The sequence below is a fragment of the Sceloporus undulatus genome, chromosome 1, assembly GCF_019175285.1.
Source record: "Sceloporus undulatus isolate JIND9_A2432 ecotype Alabama chromosome 1, SceUnd_v1.1, whole genome shotgun sequence".
In the NCBI taxonomy this organism is placed as follows: Eukaryota; Metazoa; Chordata; class Lepidosauria; order Squamata; family Phrynosomatidae; genus Sceloporus; species Sceloporus undulatus.
The window spans coordinates 177,259,112-177,281,218 of NC_056522.1; the positions used below are offsets into that span (position 1 = coordinate 177,259,112).

A 22,107-nucleotide genomic window follows, 5' to 3' on the forward strand; every position below is an offset into this window, starting at 1 on the left:
TCTAGCCACACCAAGGAAGAATATAGACCTTTCTACCAAGTAACACTACTTCTTATTACTAGGTTTAACTACTTGGTTAACCCCACAATCCTATACATGTCAGCCCAGTATTATATCTTATTTAGCTCAAATTGGGCTTGCTGCCATGTAACTGGGTGAAGACATTCAGCCTACTACTATAATCCTGGTTTTGTTACGCTGAGGGCAAATCACACTGAGATCGGTGAGTCAATTTTGATTTGGGAAGTAGAGGATTGGGTGTAAAGTTGTAATCTAATTTACTTGTGGGTAAGCTCCATTTAACATAATGGAATTTACGTCTATGTTAACATGCTTAGGATACCCATGTAAAAAGCTTTTAATGATTTAGAAAGTGTCTGTAATTAACTACAGCAGCATTTCAATTATTATTATTTTAGATAGAAGTATTTAGAAAGTACTTTAAAAAACCAAAAGCAGACAAGGACGCCTGGTATAATCCTAGAAGAAGCCTTCTCTCTAGTGAATCCATCTTCTTTTTGTGCAATACTTATCCAGGGCTAGTTATATTGGCCACATAAGAAAGTATAATAGTATCCAAAATCTACAGAACTGATACCTTTATCGGACCAATCAAAATGCACAAAATACATGTTGCTAGCTTTTAGAGCTCCACTGGCTTCCTCATCAGGCAATGGTGTTAAAGATCATACAGGATAAAATAAAACAGAGCCATCATTGCTTCCTCTATAATCTACTTCATCTACCAGGTAAGCCATTATCCTTGCAAACCATTACAAAGTGAATTCACATTTATACCAATGATCACTAGTAGCTATCCTGGCTTGACCCCTTGGAGACAGAGAATTAAAGTAGGTCAGGGATGTGTATGACTACCAATGAACCTAATCCATGTAACTCCCAATGAGCCACTCAGTTCACCACAGTAACTACCAAACCACTCAATGAGCTCCCCAGAGGCTTGGTTTACTATTTAAAAGGATTCATTCAGCCAAAAAGGCTAGAGTTAGATTTCCACCTTGTGGATGGACAGAGGAAATGTAGTTTTTCTCCTGCTGCTAACAAACCTTACACTGCTGAATATGTATCTCATTTAATCCTGGGGATTGGAAGGTGCCACTTGAAGTGTGCAGGAGGGGTTGCTTGAATCTTCCACCATGCTCTCAAACTTCCCCTTCTCCAATACAAAAGCTACAAAAAATTGGGGTGAGGGGAGACACACACAAAGAATTGCGGAGCAGATTCTGGCAAATGAAGGATGAAGCATTCCCCCTCGTCTGCTAATTTTCTCTTCAGCATCAACCAGCACATACATCTGTATTTGCCACAATACTGTGCCATTCAGCTGTGAGATGAGTGCAAGCGCATCCATGAAATATTGTTCCACAGAGCCTGCAGAGGGAGAGCTATGTATTGTGAGGCTAACAGAGGATCCCCAAACTTATGTTTGCTAATCTAATTGTACAGTCAGCCCTCTGTATTCACAGATCTGTGGCCTGAAAATATTTAAAAATATATAAATCCCAAAATATTTTGGTTTTTTTTTTCATTTTATATAAGAGGCCACTTTATATAATTAATTTCCCTTACAGAAGCTCCCGATTCTGCCAAGGAATGAAGTTAAGGTCAGTTGCCTTTTTTACAAAAAGGGACCAGACTTTTAAGGATAGATAACCCAAAAGCTCCTGCACCTATTTCTTCACGATTTGGCACAACCTTTTCCCAAGGCACTGGTAAACCTTCTAACTTCATCTAGTGATGGCAAAGAGAAGAAAAACGATTGCTTTTTGAATTTCACGCGATAGTCAACAGGAGCCAGAAACCTTCAATTTCCAAATCTCAAATCAGGTTTGAGACTAACCTGAAACAGACTGGCTCTGAACTCTGTGTACTTCAAGGTGAACGTCTCATAATCCCAATTACCTTCGTTGGGATATCATCACAGACTGTATAGGGCTCAGTTAGGCCTATTTCCCAGGATTTGGTGCTTGTGTTTTTTGCTTCTGTTTTCTTTCTTCCCACAACTGACCTCTCAGTAGTCCATACCTCCCATTTGGGAAGAGTGCGTTACCCTCTTAAAATGCAAACATTTTAAGTGCGTTACCCTCTTAAAATGCAAACATTTAAAATGCCAACATTTCTTGAATTATTTTGAGAGCTTGTCACACATGCTGAACCCCACTGTCTACTTTGTGGTTCGGGACCCATCGGACTGCCATGCACCATGGCACTGCCATTGATGCTACGAAGCACAAGAACCATTCTCACATTTATTATTAATCCGGGTTAATAAATCCCAAGAGAACCAAAGTGATGTTATAGTATGAGCATTGGACCATGACTCTGGAGTCTAGGGTTCAAAGGCAAGCCCCCTCTGAACAAATTCCTCCAAGAAAACTGCACGATAGGTTTGCCTTGTTGCTGTGTGCCATCAAGTAGTTTCTGCCTTATGGCAACTCTAGACCGAATCGATCAGTGGGTTTTCTTGGCAGCATTTGTTCAAAAGGGATTTGCCCTTGTATTCCTTTGGGGCTGAGAGAATGTGACTTGGGCAAGATCACCCAGTGGGTTTTCATGGCCAAGCAGGGATTTGAACCCTTGTCTCCCAGAGTCCTGGGCCAACACTAGGGTTACCATAAGTTGGAAATGGCTTGAAGACACATAGCAACAATAAATCCCAAAGTCACCCATGCAGTTTTGGCTGCTCCATCCAATAGGAAAAAGGATACAGAGCTGGAGATGACATAGAAAAAAAAGGAACTGGGCTTTATTGATTAAAATGCCATACAATTAATGACATATGCTATTATTTACAATTTCTTCTTCTAACTCAGTAAAGCATATATATTTTCCAAGCTTCACTTCCTGTGCTGGGAATACACTGGTGTTTTACTAAAGCTTTTCAAGCTTCATTTACATACATGAATTCATACAATACCCAATTTAAATCCACAGATTAATGCTGTTTATTCCAGCAACTATACATTATAATTACGACTACTTTTTAATTAATCTTTAAATCCCCACGTTACCATCATACCCCAATTTGGATGTTACTGAATTCATTATACCTCCAGTTTTACTTATATACTTGCTATATAAGTATCACTTTCTCCCAACTTTGGACAAATGCCCTTCGTATTTCATAAGACATGTCGTCTTATCCAGTTCTGCCATTTCTATTAGTTTTTCCATCCAATCTTGAATTTCTGGCATTTCCTTCCTTCCTATCCCTTCCTTTTCCTTCCTTCTTCTTTTCCTTCCTTCCTTCCTATTCCTTCATTTTCGTATTCCTTCCTTCTTCTTTTCCTTCCTTTCTTTTCCGTCTTTCTTTTTCCTTCCTTCCTATCCCTTCCTTTTCCTTCCTTCCTATTCCTTCCTTCTTCTTTCCCTTCCTTCCTTTCCCTTCATTCTTCTTTTCCTTGTTTTCTTTTCCATCTTTCCTTTTCCTTCCTATTCCTTCTTTCCTTCCTATTCCATCATTTTCCTGTTCCTTCCTTCTTCTTTTCCGTCCTTCCTTCCTATTCCTTTATTTTCCTCTTCCTTCTTTCTTTGGAGGCTATGCCTGGTGAATACTTGGATGGGAAAGTGGAGTGGCATTGGGGGAGTCACACTCTCTCAGCCTCCTGAGGGGGAAGGCCATGGCAAACCCCCTCTGGACAAAACTTCCCAAGAAAGCCCCATGATAGGTCCACTGCCTGAGGACTGCCATAAGCCAGAAAAGCCTTGAAGGCACACAACAACAACAACACCCCTGCTTCCCTCTGGACTGTCCACAGAAAGAAAGAGCCCCCCCCCACTCTAGCGCCAGGCTCACATTCCACGCACTCACGCGCAGCCTCACCGAGCCCAGGCGGCTCCTGATTGGCTGAGACGGCAGATCCTGGCTGCTCTCAGGGTATACATTTCAGCCCCGCGGATGCTGATTGGTGGAAAACGCTGGGGGAGAGGAGGAGGAGGAGAAGGCTGGGCATGGCCTCGGTGGGCGGGGGAGGCTCTCATTGTGGCCCGGGTTGGACAGAGAGAGGACCTAGGAGGGAGCCCTGGCAGCTGCTTCAGGGCCCAGGAAGGACCCAGGTCAGGACAGGAGGACGCCCTTCCTTCCTTCCTTCCTCTTTCTTTCTTTCTTTCTTTTCCTTCCTTCCTTTTTTTCTATTCCTTCCTTTTCCTTCCTTCCTTTCCTTCTATTCCTTCCTTCCTTTCCCCTTCCTTTCCCTTCCTTCCCTCCCTCCTATTTCTCCTTCCTTCCTTCCTTCCTTCCTTTCTTTTCCTTCCTACCTACCTTCCTTCCTTCCTTCCCCCTATTTCTGTTTCTTTCTTTCTTTCCTTCCTTCCTATTCCTTCCCTCCTATTTCTCCTTTCTTCCTTCCTTCTTTCCCTTCCTTCCCTCCTATTTTTCCTTCCTTTTCTTTCTTTCTTTCTTTTCCTTCTTACCTACCTTCCTTCCTTCCCCTTATTTCTCTTTCTTTCTTTCCTTCCTTCCTATTCCTTCCCTCCTATTTCTCTTTCCTTCCTTCCTTCTTCTCTTTCTTTTGCTTGTTTGCTTCTTTCTTTCCTTTCCTTTCCTTTCCTTTCCTTTCCTATTCTTTCTTTCTTTCTTTCTTTCTTCATTCCTTCCTTTCTTCCTTTTTTCCCTTCCTTCCTTCCTTCCTTTCTTCCTCCCTCCCTCTCTCTCTCTCTTTCCTCCTCAGTGTTTCCAGGCGAGGGGAAGGGGTGGGTGTGGGTGCCCCTGCCTTGAAGGTGCCTGGCATTGTACCCCCTTGCTCAGGGTACCTCCTTTTCCCTTGTTGTTGTTGTTGTTGTTGAATGTCCTCCCTTTTGCAGTGCCTTGTCCTCCTTTGCAGCCCCAGGACGTCTGGTCAACTCGGCAACTAGTCATTCTCCGTCTCCAGTATGCGTCCTCCATTTCAGCCTTCTGTCCAAAATGTCCTCCATTTTGAGCAGGACTAAGAAGCATGCATTTACATTTATATTGGAGTGTGTGTATGTGGTTTTTTTTTTTTTAGCATTTCATTTGGTCATGTCCTCCTGTTTTCCTGACTGTCCTACATTTTGTGGTGCCTTGTCCTCCCTTGCAGTTATGACATCTGGTCAACCTGGACCAGGGGCAACCAACTATCCTCCTTTTCCAAGACCTGTCCTCCATTTCAACCTTCTGTCCAGGCAGAATTATGGAATGCCCTCCATTTGGAGCATGGTCAAGAAGTATGACTGTACTGTATGTTTATTTATATGAGTGTTTTGAGTTCAGGGTGTCCTGACATGTCCTCCTTTTCCAGGACCTGCCCTCCATTTCTGCTTCCTATCTAGGATGAATTCCAAAGCATCCTCTATTTTGAGCACCACTAAGGAGCATGGATTCATAGGAGTGTTTTGAGCTTTGCATTTGGTCATATCCTCCCATATTCCTGAGTGTCCTCCATTTTTGGTCCTCCTTTGGGGTTATAGGACCTCTATTCATACCCTGCCCCTGGTTTTCCAGGGAAGAAGCAGACCCAAGGCTTATATAGGGCTGTATTTGTTTGGTTTTACTGTATTTTGCATCTTGCAGGCCTTCTTTGGTGCCAATGCTGTCATCCAGAGCTGCCTAAGAAGATGGTGACTGGAAAGGCTGAGTTTTGTGGGCCTTTCCATCCTGCTTCTTGTTGTGGGGGGAAAAACTGTTCCTTGTGAAACATCAAGGCCGGAGTCGGGGAGGATGTCCTACAACTGCAAAGAAGGACCAGTCATCCCAAAATGGAGGACATTCCAGAAGAATGTGGGAGATGCCAAAACAAAAGCTTAAAACTTTCAAAAGAGATGTAATTCCATGCTTCTTGGCCATGCTCCAAATGGAGGACAGTTTGGAATCCCTCCTGGACAAAGGATTAAAATGGAGCGCAGGAGTCACAGATTCCCCAGCCATGCCATAGAAATACAGTTGGCACTGCAGAAATAATCCAGTTTTAGACTGCTTTAAGTGCCCTGGCTCAGTGCTATGGAATCCTGGGAATTGTAGTTTCTTGTGGCACTAGAGCTCCCTGACATGTCTCACAAAACTACATTTCCCAGAATTCCCTAGCATTGAGCCAGAGCAATTAAAGCAGTCTCAAACTGGATGATCAGCAGTGTGTTTTGGACCTAAGAATTTGTGCCAGGTTAACCCTTTTATCATTATTATTTTTAAACTGACCAGGCATTGTAATCTTTGGGCCCGAACAGACAGGCCAAAATGAAGCTTTTTCAGATCATTTTGGAGGTATGCTGTTTAAATGATGCATGCATCCGAAGAGTCCGAAAGCCACACCAAAGCCATTCTTGAGTCCTAAGGATGAAACACAATTTTGGCGCAGCTTCTGCCCTTTTAAGGTGAGTATCATTTAAACAGCATTCCTCCAAAGTGACCCGAAAAAGCTTTATTTTGTCCTGTCTGTTTGGGCCCTAGATCTAGTCTGCGCTAATGTTTTGGCTGTCTGCTGTTTTATTATGCTCCATTTGGATTTGATGTGAGTAATTTCGGTCAATAAATGTATTTATCTGAATAGGCCAGGTTCTGAATAAGGGTTACATTATGGGGAAGTACAGATTTTTTTTTACTTTAAAAGTAAGAAAGGGCACAAACTGCTGTAAGCATTCTGTGATCTGTTTCGCGATGGCAGAACCTGGTTAAAACCTTACTCTTTATTGTTTTAAAAAATGGAGGGGTGATACCCATGAGAGTGCATATACAGTAGTTGCATCAGAGCAATTAGACCTTCATGAGCTAGAGGAGACCTAATGCTGGAATTTGTTGAGAGGCATTTGAGAGATGGTGCTGGAGAATCATAGAATCATAGAGTTGGAAGAGACCTTAAGGGCCATCCAGTCCAACCCCATTTTGCCATGCAGGAACTCACAATCAAAGCACCCCCTGACAGATGGCCATCCAGCCTCTGTTTAGAAACCTCCAAAGAAGGAGACTCCGCCACACTCCACTGTCAATCAGCTCTTTTTGTCAAGAAGTTCCTCCTAATGTTTAGGTGGAATCTCTTTTCCTGTAGCTTGCATCCATTGTTCTGTGTTTTAGTCTCTGGAGCAGCAGAAAACAAGCTTGCTCCATACTCAATATGACACCCCTTCAAATACTTAAAACAGGGCTATCATATCACCCCTTAACCATCTCTTCTCCAGGCTAAATATACCCAGCTCCCTAATTTTTTCTTCATAAGACATTGGTTTCCAGACCCTTCATTTTGCTCAGCCTCCTTTGGACATGCTCCAACTTGCCAATATCTTTCTTGAACTGTGGTGCCCAGAACTGAACATGGTATTTCCAGACCAAAGCAGAATAGAGTGGCACTATGACTTCCCTTGATGTAGTCACTGTATTTCTATTGATGCAGCTTAGAATCGCATTCGCTTTTTTAGATGCCGTATCCCACGGTTGAGTCATGCTCAATTTGTGATCTATTAGGACTCCTAGATCCCTTTCATATGTCCCCCGTCATATATCTGTGCATTTCAAGTATAAGTGTCTCTGGGCCCATACAGACAGGCCAAAATAAAGCTGCTTCGGGTCACTTTGGAGGTATGCTGTTTAAATAATGCATGCATCGTAAGAGGCCAGAAGCTGTGCCAAAGTTGCACTCCTGACCTCAGGACTGGAGCATGGCTTTGGCGTGGCTTACAGCTTCTTAAGATGCATGTATCATTTAAAAGCATACCTCCAAAGTGACTCGAAGCAGCTTTATTTTGGCCTGTCTGTATGGGTCCTCTGTTTGCCTCCCTTCCCCAGGAAGAAGGGGGATTGTTGTGTGTATGGTGGAGGGGAAACTCACTAGTCAAATGTTGTGGAATGTTGATAAAAATAACAATTCTCCAGTTCTTATATTACTTCCATATGATTTCTGTGATGCCTTCAGTCCATCTGCCTTGGTCCAGGCCTCGGAGGTTGAGAGGAACTGCTGGACCTCTTACCCTTTCCCGTCACCACTCCCTTCTCCTTCTGTGTCATGTCTTTTTAGATTGTAAGCCTGAGGGCAGGGAACCGTCTAACTAAAAAGATTGCATGTACAGCGCTGTGTAAATTTACAGCGCTTCATAAATAAAGGTTAATAATAATAATAATAATGTAAATATTCTTATATATGTACTTTTTGCATTATCAACAGTTACCAGGAACTACAGGTTACTGATCCCTGGTAGCTCTTTCAGTCACAACATACTTACTGTGCATGCACTGTAAAAATTTATGGAGCATTTAATTTTCTTTTATGCTTTGTAAGACTAGGAATACAGTGTGCTTACACAGGTACTGTGTTTGCCCATGGCTTTGCAAAATCTAAAAATGTTTAATCTTCATGTGCTAGGATAGGACATCATAGTCCCTCAGAGTTGCATTCTGTTTTAGAATTCATGCAAATATAGATCTATGGTGTAAGCATTCAGTGATGATGTCTTCTTAACATTTATTTTAAAATCACTAAATTTATGTTTCTTGTAATTTACATTTTGGTACACAGAACAAAAATGAACAAGGGAAAAGCCCAGCAAATCTGTTGGTGTTTTTTGTTTGTTTGTTTGTTTGTTTTGGGGTTGTTGTTTTTTTGCATTCCTCCCTCCCCCCGTGAATAAATGGTAATCATAGTACAGTGGCCCTGATAAAGCTTCTTAGTTTCAAGATAGAAGTGACATGCTTATTGTATATTAGCAACCTGGGGAAAAAATCAACTTTTTTTGAGTAGAAATTTGACTGACACAGAACTATGGAAAAGGCATCCAGTGGGCAGGGCTGGATTCTACAAGAAGGAACTATGGCATCTCAGAAAGACTAACTGGAATGTGCTTGTCCTTCTCTGACCCTCCCTTTTTATACTTGGAAGAATTTTATTCACAAGTGTTGACTGAACAAGGCAGGGCTTTTCTGGGTTTAGTAGTATTAGAAATACTTTGGCATAAGGCAGCCAGCATGGCATACTGTTTTGAGTGTTGAACTATGGCTCTGGAGACCAGAGTTCAATTCCCAGCTCAACCATGAAACCCACTGGGTGAGTCACATGCTCTCAGCCTTAGGGAAAGCCAATAGCAAACCACCTCTGAACAAATCTCACCAAGAAAACCCCATGATAGGTTTGCCTTAGGGTTGCCATAAGTTTGAAATTACTTGAAGGCAAGCAACACACACACAACACAAGGACGGAGTGGAGAACATGTGGCCTTCTAGATGTTGTTGGGCTGCAACTCCCATAAGCTCTAAATAGCATAACCTGTCATGAAGGATGATGGGAATTTCAGTTTGGAGGACCATGCATTCTCTGTTCTTGGCCTAAGGAAGTTTTCTCTTGGTGTTCAAGAGTAATTATCAATATTAAGCCAGGTTAAAACCACCACAACCACCATGACTTCTCAACACAAAGCTGATGGTACTTTTGGGATAATTGTGTAGATTGGACTCTTAAGTGCAAGCCTGCATGCAAACCTCTTTGCTTTGCAGCTGGAGAAAAATGTGCAGTTGACCAGATTTGGAGAGGGGGGAAGGAGTGTGTATAACGGACAGCACTTTATGCTATCTGAAGAAGAAAGTTTGAAGCACTTTTATGCCAAATGTTTGTGATCAAATATATATTTGGTGCAAAAAGAAGAAAAGAGGATGTGTGGATGCACCGTGTCCCCTCCCCAACACTTTTGGTCTCTGCTGAAACACTTGCTTGGCATCTGTTCAGAACCCCTGCTGGAAGCTTCTTCAGTGCCACTTGTGTTGTGATTTCCCTGTCTCTGTTTTATATTGCAGCTTGCAAGCTGTGTTTTACCAGCCAGTGGCTAAGCATGTAGCCATGGTGATGATGTTAAAAGCGCTGCGTAGCCAGTCTCATTGGGTTGTGTAATAATGTCACTGTGGGCAAGTGAAGCTTTTTGGGTATTTGTTCTTTGCCTGAGAAGGGAGTATAAGCAGGGTTTCCCATTCCAAGCATCCAGGGGCCCCATTAACACTTGTCCAAGTCACCCAGTGGGTTTCCATGGTTTAGTGGGGAATTTGAACCTCCAGGGTCCTAGTGGAACACTCAAACCACAACTCTATGTTGGCTCTCAAATAGTGCCAGGTATCCATGGTTAAATCTCTGGGGTGCTTCTCTTTTATCGTTTTTTTTTCTTCCTGCAGTCATATAAATAACAGCATTCATGTGGCCCTCTTTCACTGGTGCTTGGTTGTTTTATGGAGAGGAGAGAAGCCCAAATTCCCTGTTACACTTTGAAAATGATTTCGTGTTTGTGGCTTTTTGGCCATGTAAACAAGAGTTCTGAAGCTTCAGGTTACAAGTCATAAGATAGCTGATTGTGCATGTTTAAAAAACAATATTCATTTACAATATAGGCTGTGAGTACAAGCTTCACTATAAGAGGTTGTTCACATATATGCAGCATTTCTGTTAGCCAGAAAAAATCATAATGTTTGGAGTAGGAAACACCTTTTCCCCCTTTTGGTAAGGTGGCACTCCTCTTGTTCCTTCTGGTTTTTTCTTTCTCAATGTCTCTCTCTACCTCCTTTCCTTTCTTTTTAGAGGGGCTCTGCTGGAAGTGACTGTGTGGAAGAAAGGCATTCCTGTCTTGTGAGAATACAATAGGAAGCTGCAGTAGGAAGGAAGAAAAGGGTTTCTGCAGAGGATGTTCCATCTCCAGCTAAGAGGAAGCAGGAAGGTGATCTGAGCCTGTGATGTGAGGATGAGTATTTAACTCAGTGCCCTTCTGAAGAGATTTTTCTGAGAGGCTTTTGTTATACATATGCAAAGGGATCTTGCATCACCTTTGAGACTAACTGAAAGATAGTGGTTGGTAGCATGGACTTTCATAGACATGAGCCTACATCCTCAGATGCATGTTTGGACTGGAGAGTCCAGAGACAGACCTATATAAGATCATCTATCAGATGAGGAAGTAGGCTCAAGTTTACGAAAGCTCATGTTACCACCTATCTTTGTACATTGATTTTGCAGACTAACATAGCTATATCTTTCAATTTTAGTTATATAAATTAGTCTGAAATTTTTCATCCAGATTTTCTGAGTAGATAGCTATGAACAGGATCTGGATTTGTCTACAGAAGAGTTACACGCACGGCCAGTTCCAGTGTAACTTACACAATTTGCAGGCTCACTTATCCCACATGAACACCAGAAATTTCTTCTGAATTAGCTGACATTTTGGGTACTGACTCATATTTTGGGTATGATTCTGTTAGGGCATGATTATGCTGGTGTGTGTGCACGTGAGTATGGTATGTGTCATGCCGCAGAGAAGCTTTTGGCTGTGTACCTTAGCTGAATACAAGATGGTGAAGGCATCCTTTTTGTGTATACTTTTTATATGCTTTTCTCTAGTATGAGCGATTTTAGCCTGGAGATTTATCTTACATATATCGGTAGTTGCTTTTTATATATTTCACTAATGTATGCATTTTTATTCAAATTCTCCTCTTAATGCCTCTAATATGTGCATTTTATATAAATTTTTCTTTGCAGAGTTTCTTCACAGAATTCTGAAAAGTGTGAACACTTGAAGGATCATTGCATGTAAATTTGCACATTGATTCAAAACGTGAATTGTTAAGTTCCTAACAAAATGCAAACTAAACATCACCTTGCCTCACCTTTGAGACTAACTGAAAGATAGTGGTAAAAAAGACTATATATTATATTATTGTATAATATTGTATTATTTCATAATGCATTGTATTATTTCATATGTTGTATTATTTCATAACGTATGCTATCAAAACAGAAATATGTTCCCCAAAGAGCTATAGTTCTTTGATAAAGCCTAGCTTTCTGTCTAACATAGTCTGTTACCTGGTCACTATTCAGTTCCAAATGATGTACAAACATCTAACATTTTTGTTTTGTAAAAAGCAGGACATTTTTAGTGACAAGGATTTTCTTTAACCTTTTTTTAAAATCCATTTGATTTGATTTTAACTTGGATCCTGATTTTTGGGTGTTCACATCTGCATTTGTTCTGATTCAGAATTGAATTTTTTACTGATTTTTAAAGATAATTATACTTTTTACTTAAGAGTAAATCTCAAATATAGTATGGCTGTTGTTCAAACGAATGTGCATGGGATTCTATATGAATAGATTAGTCATATACATTTTTAGGCCGAAGAGGAGTCCCACAAAGTCAACCAAAAGCTTATGCATATACAAAAGCTTATGCTACAGCTTCTTTAGTACAGATAGTCTCAAAGCTGCTACAAGATCCCTTTTCATACAATTGTTTCCATTGTATATAGGATTTTAGCCTCAGTGTTAGATATGTAAAGAATGGTACTTTCTTCTGTTCTTTTTGGTTTGTATTTATTTCAGATACCATATTTTGTACTCCATAAGGAAAAGAAATCTGCTTTGCAGATGGCCTAAAAAATAAAAGACTCTCCTTTGATGATTCTTTGAGGGCAGAGGTGAAGTGCTATGGTAGGTGGAATTACATGGATCTAGACATGGACCATCCTGAATTACTTAGTAGGATTCACTGATACTTGGAGGGCTCAAAGTAACTGAGTTTGAAGATTCCAGAGCTGCAGAAAAAGCTAGCCATGTACTTCAGGTTTTCTGAGAAAGCATCAGAAACATCCTAAGATGTCTGTCATGCCATCTAACAGGTTTTGAAAATGAAATATGAGAAAAGATAGACAACAATTTGTTAGAGTGCTAGTAGTAGTGATGTTCCTGACTAGTTTTATACAGGTGGCATGTGCTGTGAAGAACAACAGGGGGGAGTATGTTAAGAATTTACATTTGACAGTACTTCTATGCTATTCTGAAGGAGATTGATCAGTGCTTGCAGTTTGTAATTTGTATAACATGGGCTGGTTTTTTTTTTTTTAAAACATGAGTATACACTCATCTTAGTAACCCATACTTTTTCCTATTTTTGTTATTATTGGCTTAGTGCCTAGAAAGGTCCTATATTTGGGCACCCTGGTCTGGAAAACTATTTCCTCATTTCCTCTTGGTGCATGAAATCTGAAACGGGAAGAGAGATAACATTAGGAAGACCTCCCTGACAGTAAGCACTGTTCGACAGCAGGACACACTTCCTCACAGTGTGGTGGAGTTTACTTCTTTAGAGTTTTCAAACAGAGGCTGGATGGTTATCTATTGGGAGTGCATTGATTGTGTATTCCTGCATGGCGGGGGGTTGGACTGGATGTCCAACCATGATTCTGTGGGTGCTTCTACACTGTAGAAATAATGCAGTTTGACATCACTAACTGTCATAGCTCCATTGTACAGAATCCTGGGATTTGTAATTTTGTGAGGCACCAGCACTCTTTGGCAGAGAAGGCTAAAGACCTTGGAAAACTGCAAATTCCAGGATTCCATAGGATGATGCTATAGCACTTAAAGTGGTTCTGTTGCACAAGTAGAAGTTCACTTGATGATACAGGGTAAAATCTAATACATTTTTTCTCTTGGTCACAGCTAATGATTATATAAATACAGTTAACTGATGAGTGTTAATAAGCATAGAATTTGGTATGTCCAATAGATTTCTTTCCTTCTCTCTTTTTTTAAAATAGCTTAGGACGTTTTAGAAAATGTGCTTCAGGATCATCATGTTTACCTGAGAGCGGTTTCTGGTAATTGGTGTTAATGTGTGGACATGCTGATTGCTGTTGTGTGCCTTCAGGTCATTTCCTATTTATGGCAACCCTGAGATGAACCTATCGTGGAGTTTTCTTGGCTGGTTTCTTCAAAGGGGATTTCTTACATTCTCTGAGGCTGAAAGAGTGTGACTTGCCCAAGGTTAGTGGGTTTACCTGGCAGAGCCAGCGTTTGCATGCCTGAGTAGGATATGAATCCTGATCTCCAGAGTCCTAATCCAGTGCTCATACCACTGGCCATGCTAGCTCTCTACACATGTTAATTGCAAGCCTGCTTTACAGCTATTTTGGGGCACTGATACAAGACTAAATTAAGTACTACATCCATGGTAGCATCTGAATTTTCCTCCTTTTTCCTGGTCCATGGCAGTCCCCTTCCTATTCAGGGCTGGATGCTTATTCCTGAACCTCTGGAGCATGTTTTCAGGGTAAAGTAGGTACTTCATTAGGAAGAGATCCCTTCTGAATATTATTTATAGTTTACAGCAAATGGATGTCTAAGGAGAATCCAAAAGTAGAACTTTGGGTACAGGATTTAGGAATAAAAGGGGAATTGTATGCAGTAGATATTGGATGAAAAGCTATGAATAAACAACTTTGTGAGGTATTTTGGGAATTCTTCAATTGGAGACCAAACTGGAGCTCCCATCTTGCTCTCTGCTTCTCTGCCCCCTCTTGCTTTTGTTTATGGGCTATCTAGTCAGATTGCCTTTTCATGCATACTTTACTAGGAGTAAGCCTATCTTAACACTGCCATTTTAATAAACTTCCATAGGATTGTGCTGCAAATCTTGCTTTACACTATTTGCCATTTTGGTAATGAGCCAGTGTAGTGCAGTGGTTTCAGTGTTGGGTTAGGACTTTGGGAAAACAGGGTTCAAACCCCCTTCATCTGTGGAAACTGAGTGGGTAAGTCATACTCTCTCAGCCTCAGAGGAAGGCAAAGGCAAACCCTCTTTGAACAAATCTTGTCAATAAACCCCCATGATAGGTTTATTTCAAGATCATGGTAAGTCTGAAATGACGTAATGGCATGTAATAATGGTAATTTTGGAAATACAAATCGAGCCCTGGTGGCGCAGTGGTTGTAGTGCAGCCACTCACTCAAAACCATAAGGTTGCGAGTTCAATCCCAGCTAAGGGGGTTCAAGCTCAACTCAGGCTTGCATCCTTCCAAGGTTGCTAAAATGAATACCCAGATTGTTGGGGGCAATTAGCTTACACATGACTTCAGTGACTGTGTACTCAGGTGGTGCAGCAGGCTTACTTAACATGTATGAACCGTACATAAGACAAATTAACAAATGTATCTGTAACCTTGCTTATTTAAATTCATGTGGACATGGCCTTAAGCATCAGCAAAATGAGCAGGACTCATGTAAGTGAATTCAGAGAACAATTCAGCTGCTCTGAACTTAATACTTGTCCTTCCACATTTGACTTTTGCAGATTTGATTTTCACAAATTTTATTAATATGTCCTCTCTAGGAATATCTAGGTCCTCCAGCGCAACTCTGTGGTCAACTTTAACCAAAAGTCGCACTGAAGGACCCAGAGATTCCTAGAGAGAATGTTCCACTGGGCATTTGTAGGTCGTCCAGCGCAGTTCTGTGGTCAGAATGTTGGCCACAGATGTTGACCACAGAGTTGCACTGGAGGACCTACAGATAGAGAGGTGTTCTCTCAGGTAAAAACAGTATTTTTGTTATTTGCAGTTTTTCCACATTCACTGGGGTCCTGTGTGTGATTAGTGTGTACTATTTTGCAAATAAATAGTGTGTACTATTTTGCAAATAAATGCCATTTTTCTGATCTATTTCTCCTTTTCTGAATGGCTTGCACAGATGAATACAGTCAGACACTCAGAGTCCAGTTTGTTGGATTCACCAGGGATTGTGCCACCCAGATCTGTGACTTCTGCCTGTTACGACCCTGCCCCCAGATCCCCCCACATCTTTGATACTGACTACAGGAAGCAGATGTTGTTTGCCCCTAATTCATCCACTCCAAAACATTTGCTGGGTAAAAAAACCCCACATGGAACATCCATACTACCTAGAACCAGCATTTCCTTACAGTCTCCAGATGTGTGTGATTTTGGACAAGAGAAAATGATAAGATCAAAAAGTTTTTCAACTGCAAGGGCTCGGTTGTTGCCTGAGACATCCGCTTCTTGGGATCTTCACCATCTGGCTGACCATGAAGAAAGGACCATGCCAAGCACATGCAAGCAACTGCCTATGATTAGTTATTCATTGATGGGGCAAGTGAGAAAGATGTCCTCTTTCCAGGCTGATTATTGGGCATGTGCAATTCCTGATTCCTTACCGCCATCACCAGACCGTCAGTCCCCTCACTGGAACCCTAATAAAGAATATGAAGACTTACTTGATTATACCTACCCTTTAAGGCCAAAATACAAGCTTGTAAAGAACTCCAAAGACTCCCCTATCCATGATTCTGGGATTGAACTTGACAGCTTTTCTATTTCCCCTGAAAGCACCCTGAAATCTGTGGGCATGCAGGACCAAGAACATCAGGTTCTGGCGACCCAGAGTACACAAAGGTTTTTAACCCCCTTGTTGAAAAAACTAGAAAACCCAGCTCTGGGTTCTCATGACAATCTTTCACCCTTTGGGAAAGTGTCCTTTGTAGATGGTGGTCCCTCTACTGACAGAAGTGGCATCTTTCATGAGAAGGCACATAGTTTATCTCCAAGGTGCTGTGGACCTGCTCCAGCCACTTCAGCCAACCTACATGGAAGGGAGTGGAACACAAGGGGACATGACAGTCTTAACAGGATAGATGCTACTCATAGCAGCTTCATACGCTCCACAAGAGTGCTGCCCTTACAAAAAGAATGCTCTAGTGATGAAGAATATCTCTCCTTACCACCTAGACTCAAGGAGTTAGAGACATTGGCTCTGCAGCTTACTGATCTGTCACTGAACATGAGGAAACCTGAACATGATAGTGCAGAAGGCAGCTTCCCATGCATCAGTGTGAATGGAAAGCAGCTTTCATCAGAGGTTCAGGCAGATGGTGGCAGCAATGAGAGTCAGTGGGAATTGTATTGTGATTCTCCCTGTAGTTTTCAGGAACATGGTGAAGAGGACCTTCCGAGCAATCAGAGCTGGAAAGGCCCTGAAAATGTGTTGAGGAAGACTGCTAGCAGTGATCTTGTAGAAATAGGATGCCCAGAGTTCCTAAATAGCAGAAGCCATCAGGTAAAGCAGGAAAAGGATGGGGACTCCCTTGCACACCGTATTAAGGTAAATAAAACAATAATAATCCAAAACTAGAGTTAAATAGCTTCTCATATATGTCTGATGTTTCTTATGGTACTTCAGCTATTTTTCTCAAGGAAAATGCCTCTGTGAGTGCATGCTAACTTAGAAATAGGTCCTGTTGTGTTCAGTAGGATTTGTTCTTGGGAGAGGGAGCATGGGGACCTTTGAATGGCTTTGTTGAAGTGTTACTATGAACCCATCCAAAAATATGTGTACAATACAGGTGATCTCTAGTCCCTCTTGTTTGGCATATTCTGTTCAACAAAGGCTATGTAAACATCACAGCATATTTTTGTTTACTTTGTTTTATTCTTATCTGTATCTCAGCTTTTCCCCAAGGCAGCATAAATCACTTTCCAGAGCATGGAAGAGTTACTTCAGTGGGGACGCTAACAATCTCCCAGCTGGGAGTTTTTATTCCTGGGTTGGAAACATATTTTTCATTATTTCTTCTTGGATTATGGAGAGGGTGGGAAATTATGCAGATATATTGCATTACTGCTTGGATTAATTACAGTGGAGTCTTGCCTTACGTGGGGATCTGTTCCGGACCCCTCCCCCATGTAAGGCAAATACTGCGTAAACTCAAGCCCTATTCAATAGAATGGGGCTTGTGCTCACGGCGGCATGGCGTGCACACGCCATTCAATATATTGCAGTACGGCTTCTGCGTAAAGTGGAAGCCGCATATGGCGCGCCCGCATAAGGAGCAGGCGTGCTGTATTTGAATATTTTGTACAGTGTGATTTTAGCTGATGTGTATATGCCTTCAAGTCACCTATTGATAGATCATACTCAGCAGGAAATCCATATCACTTATTTGTGGAAACTCTACTATGTTTTGCTATTTCCATGAAAGGAAAAAAGAAAACATGAGGCAGCAGTAACATTAGTGTTGCTAATAACCTAACGTTATGAGCTGGAATGCAATTGTGCTCCCCTGTATAATGGGTATTGGACTGCAGACTTAGGCCCAGTACAGATGGCCAAAAGCGCCTTTGTGGGGCTGATTTTAGGGCTCCAGAGGGCTGGGCATCCATATGAGCCCAGCCATTCCAGTGGAGCCCCTGCGCTATCTTACTGGTGCCCCGCCCACACAGGGCATGTGACAATGACGTGTGGACATCCGCGTGCCCAAACGGAAGTGGCGGCATCAATGCGCACGAACACCATTGTGGCGCTTCTAAAAAGAAGCTGCTCATCGGTGCCGCACTGTGGGGTTGGTGTGCCGATGATGAGGGGCAAAAATGGGCGCCATCTGTATCGCCCCTTAGTGAAGGGCCAGAACATTTTAGTTTAATCCAATAAAATATATTTTAAAATAAATATATATTTTAAATAATCTCCTACTAAACTTTTTGTAAGCATCCTGGCTGGCCCTTTGATAAACCTACAACTCACTTTATGACTAAAATAACAATTATGGGCAGCCTTGCAATTAAGTGTATCAGATATCAAATAATTTCAAATTCTGATTTTTTTCTCATGCTTGCTGTTTTTACAAAATGTCTGAAGATGTATCTTTTCAAATTGGCTTTTCACATTGCTTCTGTCATGAATTTTAATGGTTTTCTTGTTTTAAACCTTTTAAGTGATTTTTAGGATGCTTTTATTTTTATTTTTAGTGGCAGGAATGGAAATAAATAAATAATAAAATAATGTAGTTTCTTTTGTCTCTAATGGATACCTTTCTTCTGATTCATATAAGCAGAAATTTTGCGACCAACTAGAAGAACTCATTTGCTGGCTGCACAAAGTAGCAGAAGTTACAGACAACTGGATTCTTCCCAAGCCAGATGTTGAAAGTGTTAAGGCATCACTGCAAAACTACCTGGTAATTACCTTCTCTCTCTTCCCTCCATCCATTTTTAATAAATCTGTTCTGAAAGTTTATTTATAATTTATAATAGCATATGTCTGATTCTTGTTTTGCAACAAGAATCTAAGCCATAAAATCAGGGGGCAGAAATGTGTGGTCCTCCACACATTCCTAAGATGTTTCACCATTGGTTTTGCTGGCTAGAGCTGGTGGAAGCTATAATCCAGCATCATCTGGACTGGATTATATCCTTGTCACCATCATATCCTTGTCACCATTTTGAATGGTGTGCATATGGGAACTTAACAGCATCAAACACTTTTTTTTGTAGGAGTTCAAACAGGATTTAGCTGAACATGAAGCACTGACGGAAGGTGTCTTGCAGGATGGTGAAAGGCTTCTCAAATGCATGACATCAAATTCACCAGGTAAGAAGAGATTGCAGTTTATGGGAACTGGAAGCAAAATATGATGCTGAAACAACTCATGGGTGGCAGACTGCTTAAGGCACTGTGCAATATCTTTGAAAAAAAGGGTTTCTGCCTATTACAGCTTTAAAAATACAGTATGGATCATAATCCAACCAAAAGTAACATTTTAAGGTTGTGTTGATGTACAGTTCAGTTTTGTGCATGTCTACTTAGATGTAAGGCTGTTGAGTTCAGTAAAACTTCCTCTAAGCAGGGATGTAGCCAAGGGGGGGGATCTGGGGGTCCGGACCCCCCCCTTCCATTAGAAAAATGAATGGTGTGTGCTGCTGCACCACCGCGCCCAAGCCCCATTATAATGGTGGTACTTAGTCTGGACCCCCCCCCTTCCTAAAATCCTAGCTACGTCCCTGCTCTAAGGTAAGAATGTGTAAGATTGCAGCGTCAGGTACAAATGTAATGCTCAAATTAAAATCAGAAAGACTTGAAAATATTTAAATTTGGCAGAAATATGCCTATTCATCATTTTTGACTCAGAAATAGGAAAATTAACGCTAATTGTGTTCTGCAGACTTACTGTTTTGAAAATTTAGTTTGTGACTTTTGAAGGGATGACCTCAAATGTTTATCCGTGTTGGATGGAAAAGTGCAGAATAATGCAAATTATGTTTATCCACTGCAGTGTACTCCTGGGTGTACTATGTTCATTAAATGATGTGCAGATCAGATAACCAGCGTGGTGTAGTGGTTTGAGTGTTGGACCACAACTTTGGAGGCCAGGCTTCAGTTCCCTGCTTTGCCATAAAACACACTGGGTAATCTTGGGCAAGCTGCATGCCCTCAGCCTCAGAGGAAGGCAATGGGAAACGTTGCCAAGAAAACCCTATGATAGGTTTACCTTAGGGTTGCCATATGTCAGAAATGACTTGCAGGCACATAACAACAAGCAGGTAGCAATTAATTGATTGATTACATTTGCATCCCACTTTAATTCCCAAGAGCTGAAACTTTTCCTTTTCTTCCTCATCCTCTGTTTGTATTCAGAAAGTAATTGTGGGTGGGGGGCAACCACTGAGGAAGGCCTACTGTCACCCCTCCAGTTTAGAAGGGCTGCATCCTAGTCTTGCTCTGATGCTAATACCCCAAGCCCCAGAAAATGTTCCTTGAAAAGTTGATGTAAGGCATGCACACCTTGCTTTTAGGCAGAAGTACATTTCTGGGAGGCCACTTGTCACTACAGCAAACTTGTTGGGGGTGAAGGGGCAGGCAGAGGCCTCACAAGGGCCACATACCTCCAGCAGGCCCCATGTCCCTCATCCCTGCTCTAAACACTATACTATGCTGGATGCAGCACGTTCCAGATTAACAGGCAGTTGATGCCTCACCTAAAGATTTTAATTATGTGCAAAGCTGTTTCTGTTCTTCAGTTATAGCACAATCTGATGTCTAAAGGGCTTTGTTTTAACTGTCATCAAAATAAGTCTTCAAGTCTAGCTGCTTTTTATGTTTCTGGAGGTTAAGGAAGGGAGACAGATCACTTGTCCAGGGTAATAACTGCATGGCTAAGCAGAATCATAGAGTTGCAAGAGGCCACAAGGGCCATCCACTTCAGTCCCATTCTGCCATGCAGTAACATGCAATCAAAGCACCCCACAACAGATGACCATCCAGCCTCTGCTTAAAGACCTCCAAAGGAGACTCCACCACACTTCAAGGGAGTGTGTTCCACTGTCAAAACAGCTCTGTCAGGACGGACGTTCCTCCTAATGTTTAGGTGGAATCTCTTTTTTGTAGTTTGCATCCATTGTTCTGTGTCTCTGGAGCAGCAGAAAACAATCTTGTTCCATCCTCAATATGACATCCTTTTAAATTTATAAACATGACCATATCACCCCTTCACCTTCTCTTCTCCAAGCTAAACATACCCAGCTCCCTAAGCTTCTCCTCATAGAGCATGGTTTCCAGACCTTTCACCATTTGAATCATATTTTCTTCTGATAGGTAGTAGAGCTTTGGCTATTGCTTTTCAGCAGATTGCCCAGTGATTTATATCTATTTATCAAAGCTATCTGCTTTCTTGTGCAGTGCTGTTTCCACTATTGGCAAATTCAGAAATCAAGACTCCATAGACCACTTTAAGAAAAGATGTTATGTGTGTTCAAGTTGTTTCTGATTTATGGCAACCCTAAGGTGAGCCTATCAAAAAAAAATTGGCATAATTTGTACAGAGGGTGTTTGCCTTTGTCTTTCTCTGAGGCTGAGAGAGTGTGACTTGCCCAAGGTTACACAGTGGGTTTCCATGGTTAAGTGGGGATTCAAACCTCTTCTCCCGAATGGTAGTCCAACACTCAAACCACTACACCATGCTGGCTTCCTTAGGGGAAAGATACGTAAATTGTCCATTTGCTCTTAAGAGACAAACACTGTTATTCCTGTACTTCTGCAGTCTCTGCCCTTGCAGTCTAGCTACAGACCTTTAGAAGTTTGCTTCTCTAGAACGGTTTTGGATACATTTTTAAAAAATTTGGCTGCTTGTCTATTGTAATCAGTATTTTGACATTTATGCTTGTTTACTAGTTCTACAGGATACCCTTTGTTTAATTGAAAAACAATCTGATGAGCTTGAAAGCCATGCTGAACGCCTGTACGAGGCTGTTCTGGCAGCTGTGGATGCCCTTGGTGCTGGCTTGGTGAAGAACTGTGATGCACAACAAATAGTTGAACAATCAGAGTCATCCAAGTGAGTAAACAAGAGAGGAAAGGATGGTAGTAAGAAAAGATTTAATAATGTTTTCTTGTTAAAAAGACAGAGGGCTACAACCTGGCTTAATTAGAGAGTAAGCTTTCCTGTGGGGAAATTAAAGGACACTTAAACATCACCATATTGTGGTCTAGCAAAGCCTCGCCCATTAATGAAATGTCTGCTTCAGGTTCACTTAATGAGACGAATTG

General features: G+C 41.5%; 1 protein-coding gene across 7 annotated transcripts in view; it reads left to right on the top strand.

The window, feature by feature from the left end:
* The first annotated feature begins 3,950 nt into the window (after positions 1–3,950).
* CEP68 (centrosomal protein 68) overlaps positions 3,951–22,107 on the top strand; it is a 29,233-nt gene continuing 11,076 nt past the window's right edge. Inside the window, exons 1-8 of one of the 7 annotated variants that reach the window (XM_042476727.1) lie at positions 6,225–6,348; positions 10,518–10,671; positions 11,475–11,627; positions 12,318–12,425; positions 15,463–16,890; positions 18,617–18,742; positions 19,059–19,155; positions 21,733–21,895. In XM_042476727.1, coding sequence (XP_042332661.1) covers positions 12,423–12,425; positions 15,463–16,890; positions 18,617–18,742; positions 19,059–19,155; positions 21,733–21,895 — 1,817 coding nt within the window. In that variant the 5' untranslated portion in view covers positions 6,225–6,348; positions 10,518–10,671; positions 11,475–11,627; positions 12,318–12,422. Of the gene's footprint in view, positions 4,078–6,224; positions 6,349–10,517; positions 11,628–12,317; positions 12,426–15,462; positions 16,891–18,616; positions 18,743–19,058; positions 19,156–21,732; positions 21,896–22,107 lie in introns of those variants that run through there. The other 6 variants (XM_042476746.1, XM_042476711.1, XM_042476736.1 and 3 more) reach the window with 6 other exon arrangements.